At 39.1% G+C, this 8,806-nt stretch overlaps 1 protein-coding gene across 1 annotated transcript in view; it reads left to right on the top strand.

Annotated features, from left to right (window-relative positions):
- Nucleotides 1-2,780: 2,780 nt before the first annotated feature.
- Nucleotides 2,781-8,806, top strand: part of LOC103812132 (short transient receptor potential channel 7-like) — a gene marked incomplete at its 3' end in the record, with an annotated part of 18,948 nt that continues 12,922 nt past the window's right edge. Inside the window, exon 1 of the mRNA XM_009085142.1 lies at nucleotides 2,781-3,533. Within this exon, the coding sequence (XP_009083390.1) occupies nucleotides 2,781-3,533 (753 nt within the window). The remainder of the gene's footprint in view (nucleotides 3,534-8,806) is intronic.

Below are 8,806 nucleotides of genomic sequence, written 5' to 3'. Positions count from 1 at the left end.
ATCTGAGTTGCTTCCAGTACTGACCCTTAAATATAACAACAAATACAAGGTTGCCAAATATCTTACCATACACAGGTTTTGAACATCAGAATAACCCAGTGGAATTCCTCCAGTTTGAAACACCTATTGCAATTAACTGTGCTAAAATATTTAGGCATGTGCAATCCTGCTGCACTCACCACTGAGCTGGATGAGTTTCCATCTGATCCCAGCAGTGATTGCTTAAGCCATCACTAGCTTTCCTTTCAAGTTGCTTAACATTTTAAGACATTTAATTTAAAATTCAGGAAATCCCAAGACTGTAGAAGTGTAAAGTGCTTTCTGGTACTCTAAGCCCCTGTTTAACAAAGTCAAGTTCAGAAGTGTTTATTTGTATGTGCAGTTCTTGCTTGAATTGAGTAAGGCTTCAGTGCAGGTTTTAAACTTAAATGCTGTCCTGAAGAGCTCCAGTTTAGAGAAGCACTTGTGCAGATGGTTAAGTACTTCATTTTAACCACATGTTCGTCCTCATGGCCTCACTGGAACTGCTTCTGAGATGAAAGCTAATTGCTGGGGACAGTGTGTGTGTGTGTATGTGCATATATGTTTCCAAAATTTGGACTCCACTGAAATCGATGAAGCTTGTAATATAGACTTCAAAGGGGCCTGAATTTTACCCCAGGCATTTTGCTGCTTTAGATATCTCTGTCTTCCTGTCAGATATGTTAATAGTATATTTTTTTAGCTGTTATTGTTTTCTCTTATAGTAAACTTCATACAATCTAGGGAATTAATTCACTTAACCACGTCTCTTTCATTATTCTTGTATCACTCATCTCTGTGTACTTCTTCAACTTCAAACCACACTGGAAGGAATTAGTTTTGAGATTCATATAGTACTTTATCTCTCAGTGGAGCCTGGGATGGTATGTTCAGTTCCTTCTAGCTTTTATTAAGTTGTTATACTGATGCATCAAAGCTTAGGGGGAGAGGTTTTTAATTATGAACCTCTCTTTCAACCTTGGATGATCACAAAATTGATTTCTTAGGATTTTTAAAATTTTAATGTAACTGCCAAAAATTTGCAGTACAATTTGTTTGAAACCCTTCAATACTAGCTTTCTGTTCCACATAGTAAAAATGTGGTGAAGTAAAATGATGTATACGTCTATGTTAGTTTCGTATCAACTGCTGCCTTGAGTATTTCTGTGTCCTGGCAGTTTAGGTATTTTGGGTTTCTGAAATCCCTTTGTTTGACCAAGTTTTTGCATGATTCCATTTCTCTTTTCATACCTGTTATTGAAGGCAATCTATCTACTCCACTTTTTCTCCTGGCACTGTTTCCTCTCATCATTCACAGCAGCAGTTTGTAACTCCAATAGTATTCTTTCAGAGCAACACAGGAACATTTCATTGACTGAAGGTCAAAACTGACTCAGAGAACAGATGGAGTGTGGAAAGATGAACCTTTGCCACACACTGAGCATTATCACCTGCTTATTTGTTACATCTGTCCACTGCAGCTTAGAGGCTCCTGAAGATTTTACTCAAGTGATTTAGAACTTGCTATCGGACTGAGTGCAAATGCTTCTCATGAAACAGGTGTTGTTTTTACCTTTTTACTCAGGCTGCACATTCTATGGGCTTAGGATGGCAATTAACTCCCCATGCCTAAACTCTAAAAGAGGGTCTATGATTTCTCTGGGATGCTACTGCAATAAAATTTAAAAAGAGCAACATTGGGATGGCGCTGAATGAAAAGAGAGAATGTTTTAAAAGCACAGATAGATTTACAAGTTCAGTGAATTTCATGCAACAGTGTGTTTACTCACCCTGGAGCCCAGCTGCTCAAAGCATAGCTTTCTTTGAGGGTTCCAGAATAGTTTGTCCCCATCCTACCAACTCCAAGTGAAGACATTTCATCCATATAATCAGAGGGGAGACTAATGACCCTTTCTGTCCTGCCCTCTGTGGTCAGACACCTGTATTTTGTCTTTCTGCAGTAGCTTTCTGAAAGATGCTTACTGGGGAGTGATGTGACACTAAATCAGGGGTTATCCCTGTGCTTTTCAAGACCCATCCCTGGATTTTGGTACTTGTATTTGGAGTAGCTGCCAACTGTATTTCAGCGAGAAATTAGGCAGTTACTCATTAAACTGCTCTAGATCAGGATGCAGAAAAATGGTATTATGTAGCATGATGAAAAGCAGGGAATGAATAGGTGGTTTGCTTGCATCAGCTGAATCTTAGCCAAACATGCAATATATTTATCCCAGTTACCATATGTTTAAAATTAGAAATGTGCTGTTTAACTTCATGGAACATAGTTTTTTGGCCTGATCCAAGGTCTACTGACATGGGGAGTCCTGTTAACTTTCTTTAGGGTTCATGCCCTCAAGGACAAAACTGAAGAAGAGTAATTCAGAGAAATATTATGTTGTGTATAAAATTGCCAAATACCATGTAATAAAGTTCTAAACAATAAAAATGGAAAATGATGTGTTCATACCTTTTTTTCCTCTTTCTCAAGTTAAGAATGTGCTGAGTACCCTTGTTGAAATCCAGAAGAGTTTACATGTCAGAGGAGAACTTGCCTGTTGTTCAGAAAACTAATCTTGATTCCACATGTATCCTAAATGATTTCAAGCAACTGGCTCAGGCCATAAAAATGTGGCAAGATCTGATCATAATGAGACATTTCTAACCTTATTTTGGGTTATGTGAAATGATGACTCTCCTAGAACATTAACCAGCATTCCTTTCTGGTTTTCTGCAGGCTGAGAAACAGCAATCCTAAAAACATGCATCGAAGGCACACCACCCTTCGGGAGAAGGGCCGGAGACAGGCCATCCGGGGCCCAGCCTACATGTTCAATGAGAAAGGCACCAGCCTGACTGCAGAAGAGGAACGTTTTCTCGATTCTGCAGAATATGGCAATATTCCTGTCGTGCGAAAAATGCTGGAGGAATCCAAAACCCTGAACTTCAACTGCGTTGATTACATGGGACAAAACGCCCTTCAATTAGCTGTAGGGAATGAGCACCTGGAAGTGACAGAGCTCCTCCTCAAAAAGGAGAATCTGGCTCGTGTTGGAGATGCCCTTTTGTTAGCCATCAGTAAAGGATACGTGCGCATCGTGGAAGCAATATTGAACCATCCAGCCTTTGCACAGGGACAGCGTCTCACGCTCAGCCCTCTGGAGCAGGAACTGAGAGATGATGATTTTTATGCTTACGATGAAGACGGAACTCGGTTCTCCCACGACATTACCCCTATCATACTTGCTGCCCACTGCCAGGAGTATGAAATCGTTCACATCTTGCTTCTAAAAGGTGCACGGATTGAAAGGCCACATGACTATTTTTGCAAGTGCAATGAATGTATTGAGAAGCAGAGGAAAGACTCCTTTAGTCACTCTCGTTCCAGAATGAATGCCTACAAAGGATTAGCCAGTGCTGCTTATTTGTCTCTTTCCAGTGAAGACCCTGTCCTTACTGCTCTAGAGCTAAGCAATGAATTGGCCAGACTAGCCAACATTGAAACTGAATTTAAGGTAATTTGCCACTGTGCCTTTTTCCTTGAGCTGAAAATGTTCAGGCTATTTTGTGGTTTACATATATGATCAAATTTTGGTTTGCTGTTTGAGGGGGTGGGGCAGTAAGAGAGACTGGCAGAGCCTGCCAGATGTGTTAGCTATGCATAGATTCAGATCACTGTCATTCTCCAGTTAATAAATGCTTGGAAGTGAATATTGCATATTATAGCAAAACTTGGAGTTTCTATGTTGCACACTGTGATTGCTTAGAATCTCTAGTTTGCAGCAGGGATAAAAATTAGATTATTCAAAAAATGCAGACTTATTTTTTTGTAAGAAAGGTAAGTCTTTATAACTGAGTAAACTATTTTAGAGGCAGAGCACTAAAGGCTGGTTTAATGGCTTAAGAATCTGGTTCTGTTACAATGATGAAAGGAATAAATCGAACAATTTCAGTTCTCTGTAAAATAATTTAGATTGTATTGCATCCTAATTGTTTCATACTACATCTATAGATGATGAATTTTATGGAAAAAAAAAAAGAAAAGGAAAGGAAAGAGAAATGACCAAGAAATTTTTATGAATTTTATCTTCATGTCAAGCATGAGCAGAACCTGTGGAACTCTCTCTTACAAGTTATTCAAGATTTTCATTACCATAATGAGTTTGTTAATGTCCAATGTCATTTGCATTATTTCTCTAAGTCGTTTACATGACATAAATAGCATTGTCTCCCTTTCTAAAATAAATCAGTCATTAAAAACCTCATTCTCAGTGGCTCAGTCATCAGCATAAGACTGCTTTCTGACATGACTGTTGTGCAGCCACAATCATGATCAGTGACTCTGGGGTAATAAGATCTATATTGTGAGTAAACAGGGGCACCATGCTTGCCAGGAATCCATTATTTTTAATTTAGAAAATTATCCATATGTTAAAGCATCCAACTCAGTATTCGTAGCTATATGCTACAAAGGACTAGGGAAGAGATAATTGCCCTGTACTGGGCACAGGTGAGACATCTCAAATCCTGTGTCTTACTCCCTTGTAGCAAGGGCGACAAGTACAGGTGAGACATCTCAAATCCTGTGTCCTACTCCCTTGTAGCAAGGGCTACAAGTCATTGAGGTGCTGGAGCATGTCCAGAGAAGGGTAACAGAGCTGAAGAAAGGGCTGGAGCACAAGTCTGATGAGGAGCAGCTGAGGGAGCTGGAGGGTGTTGTCTGGAGAAAAAAAGGCTCAGGGGGACCTTATTGCTCTCTACACCTACTTGAAAAGAGCCTGTAGCCAGGTGGGGGTTGTTTCTTCTCCCAGGTAACAAGTAACAGGACAAGGGGAAACAGCCATGAGTTACACCAGGAGAGGTTTAGACTGGATATTAGGAAAACATTTCTTCACTGAAAGGGCTGACAAGCCCTGAAATAGGCTGCCCAGGGAAGTGGCTGAATCATCTTCCCTGGAGGGATTTAAAAGACTGGAGATGGAGCACTCAGGGACATGGTTTACTGATGGCCTTGGCAGTGCTGGGTTAATGGTTGAACTCGATCTCAGAAGCCTTTTCCAACCTAAATGATTCCATGACTCTATGCTCTCTAATTTAAAAGTGAGAAGAAAACACATTCCCAGGCTTTGCAACTCTTTAGTAACTCTCAAACAGGAAAAAAAATCCCAAACCACTGGGCTCTTTTGGCAATAAAATTAGGGCAAAATTTTATTCTTTTTACCCACGTGTATCAGAATTGCAAGGACACAATAATAGAAAGTGGAGGTTTTATTTGCAGTCAGTCCTAGTGAAACAACCTCTTTGGGTTCAGTCAGTCTGACTGTTTCAGTGAGTGTTGCTCCAGTGTGAAAATGCTGTAGGCTTACACCCACAGTTAACAGCATTAATACCTCATTAATGGTCTAGCTTCTTTTCCATAGAAAACTATATATTGTGTGGAGCATGAGCAGCTTCAGTATCACATGCCTGTCAGTTCTGCTAAGTGTCTTGCTGCAGAAAAGTAAACTTATTTCTACCAGAATCCTTCCTTTTCTTCATGGAGCTGCCAATGGGGTCTAGACTGCCACTGACAGGTACACAAATTCTCCAGGACAAAACCAGCAATCAAATGTTAAATTGTCTCACGGTGCTTATACGTCCCCATCACTGGCAAATGGGTGGGAATAAATCAATACCAGAAAGAAAACAACAACCCACATTAGAAACACTTTGCCAAATTACTGCACTTCCAGGAAGACTTTCCAATTTCATTGCCTTATTGGAAGGTTCTGTGCAATACACATTGGTACATTAATTGCCTTATTGGAAGGTTCTGTGCAATATACATTGGCACATTATAATGAAGTACCTCAGAAATACTCATACCACTAATTTACTTCAAAGATGCCACAGTCCTTTAGTAATTAATGCTTCCAAAAATAAAAGTTTCTCAAGATTATAATGCATTCTCACTGTAGCAAAAAAAAAATAAAAAACAACCACCCAACCCAGAGGTATGTATTGATGTAAAAATATTTAGTCTTATTAACATAATCAGTGTGATGGGAAATAGGGTGTTGATAAAATAATAGGGTTTTTTCAAAGGGCATGAAATTTGGAGAGTTTATTTTGAGAAAAGCACACAATTGCTTAAAATGTATTTAAGAAGCCCACACATGATGAAAAATTATGAAATCAGACAAGCTCTAGAGGGCTTTATTTGTGTCTAAAATAGTACTTTCTTAGATTTATTTTTTTTAATTGCAGAAGTTCTGTAATTACAATTGACACTCAGCAGATTCATAAAATTATCACTTGGGATTATTAAAGTAACAGTTATTTGTATGCAATTGTAGGCAACAGAGTTTTCAGGAGGTACAAAGTGTCCTTGAAATAGAAGGACACAAGTAAGATTTTAATAATGTAGGAGGACAAATAGTAATTTAGTAACCTCTGAAGAAACTCCTAGCATGAGCTAATTAAAATATAAATACAGTAGCTCTCGCCTGCTGCTTCCTGCCCTAAATCTCTTACGTGGTAGAACCTTTCAGCACATCAAAATGAGAAGTCAATACATGTGCTATGTTTTTAGAGAACATGAACTTTTTTAAGCAAGTTGCCACTTTATGCATATATGAAAGGTGAAACAAAACATCCACATGAAGCATTTTAATGGAGAAAAGCTGCATTAGCTGTGGTTGGCCATAGTTTGAAAGAGACTCCAGTGAAGATTGCTAGGTAAAAATCAATTTATCCATTCTTTTTTTGCAGCAGCAGCAAAAGATGAACAGATTGTTCTCACCCTAAATTCCTAAAATCGGTAATATGCTACAGATTGGATAAAAGAAATAACTTTGCAAAATGTTGCAAAAAAAATTTACTTATTCACTAGAGAAAAAATAATTGCTTTTAAATATGTAGGCCATGAGTCTATAAATAAATAAATCCCCTTCCCCAAAATAAGAGGAAAAATATGGGACTGGTTGTTTCTATAGAAAATGTCAGCAATGTGATTGCAAGTCATGTAGAAATGGGGTGGGTAGGAAAACTCTCAGAGATGGATTTCTGACATTTCAGAAAAGAGAGAAGCAAACATCAGTCCCTGTGTTTGTCTGCAGGTCTTTAGGCAACAATATTCTTCTGTAGTGGAGGCAACCCAAGTTGAAAAAAAAACAAGCCATTTTTGTATAACCCACTTGAAATCTCAAAATTAAGAACCAGTTCATGACTTTCCAGTTTTCATTTTGTGTTTAAAAAACCCAACAAACCAATATAGGCTGGAGAGAGTGCAGTGCAGATTTGAGGTCTGATTTACTCTTTGTGTTTAAAAAACCCAACAAACCAACATAGGCTGGAGAGAATGCAGTGCAGAGTTGAGGTCTGATTTACTACACTGGATTGGGCTCTTCTTCTGCGTTGCCCTCAGAAAGAGAGAGAGGGAAGGTTTCCTTCCTGTATGGATTGGAGGGTTCCTAGTAACCATGCTTCTGCAGGCTGTAGGAAAAACTGAGTGGGAAACTGAGGGATGCATTTCAATTAAAAATCTGAAGTACAATTAAAACAGAAAAATAGGGCAGACTTCATGTCCTTGGTAGTTTTTCATGAAGGGTGGAAAACAGACATTTGGCTAATGATTAAAATATGAAGTTGTTTGGAGGGAGAAAACATTTAATGCCAGCCTAGAAGAGCTAGGATCCTTCTAGTCCATACAGAAGGAATTGTCTTTCTCTCTCTTTTACCCAAATTGAAAAAAAATAAATCTGTATACACTCCAGTTTCTTTCAAAGCTGCCAGACCCTTGGCCTGAGTCATAAAGCAGCTAATCCTTCTGCCATCTACCAGTGGATTCTGTTTGGTTTGCTCTTGTGAATAAGCTTGATGTCACTTCCAGTATGAATAACATAGCTAGGATTTTTCCATATGAACAAGTCATCACCCATAAGCCAGACTGTTGAGAATTGCTCTCCTCCTTGGTCCAGAGAAATCAATCTTCCCCACATCAGCTTGGTGTGAAACCTTATGCAGATGTCTTCACAGCCACCAGCTGCTCACAGCCAGGTAACTCATTTCTAAGGCTGTAATATTAAAAGCAGAGTCAACAGAATCATTTTTATATGTCCATCAAAACCCTTAGGAGATTGACTTTCTAGCAAACAGCCTGCAGGAAATGTCCTTGCAACTGTCTTTAACAGAAGTATTGAGCTTAGTATTACTGTCCACATCCTGGAAACAGTGAGTGAAACACAAAATAATAGCTCTGCCTACTTTTTTTTAAAGCTGTGACTGTGTACTCCTGTTTCTGGTGAGATCCCTCTCCACACCCAGGTCTGTTTTACAGCTTTGCATGCTTTCAAATTAGGCTACATGTTTGTGTATGTCAGGAAACATCCTTGTGCTGAAGACAAACAGCCAATTCATTCCATTTAGCATTCCAGACAAATCGAATTATAGACTCACAAATGAGGCTTAGAACAGATCTCACCAACCCTAAGTGGTAAATAAGATCTCAACTCCTGGTGATTAAAATGTTACTGAAGGCATGATCAAAACCAGCACCTGGAAGACATATGGTGCGTGGTCTTTGTTTACCAATCCCACCAAGGTTGTCAGTTTATTTACTACAGCGTAGCATGTTTTGTTTTTAAATTATATACTCCTTTCTGTCACTTTTCTTCTAACTGTTGTCCTTTCCCTAAAATGGTGAGCACCATGTCCAGGCTCAGAGGGCTGATGGACTGCCCCTGGCTGCTCTGCTGTTTGAGCAGAGTGATGGTTTGTGGAGCAGCAAGTCAAGTGTGTAGATGCCTAC

The sequence above is a fragment of the Acanthisitta chloris genome, unplaced genomic scaffold (genome assembly GCF_000695815.1).
Source record: "Acanthisitta chloris isolate BGI_N310 unplaced genomic scaffold, ASM69581v1 scaffold2182, whole genome shotgun sequence".
Taxonomy (NCBI): Eukaryota; Metazoa; Chordata; class Aves; order Passeriformes; family Acanthisittidae; genus Acanthisitta; species Acanthisitta chloris.
This window is presented reverse-complemented; position numbering and strand designations above follow the sequence as displayed.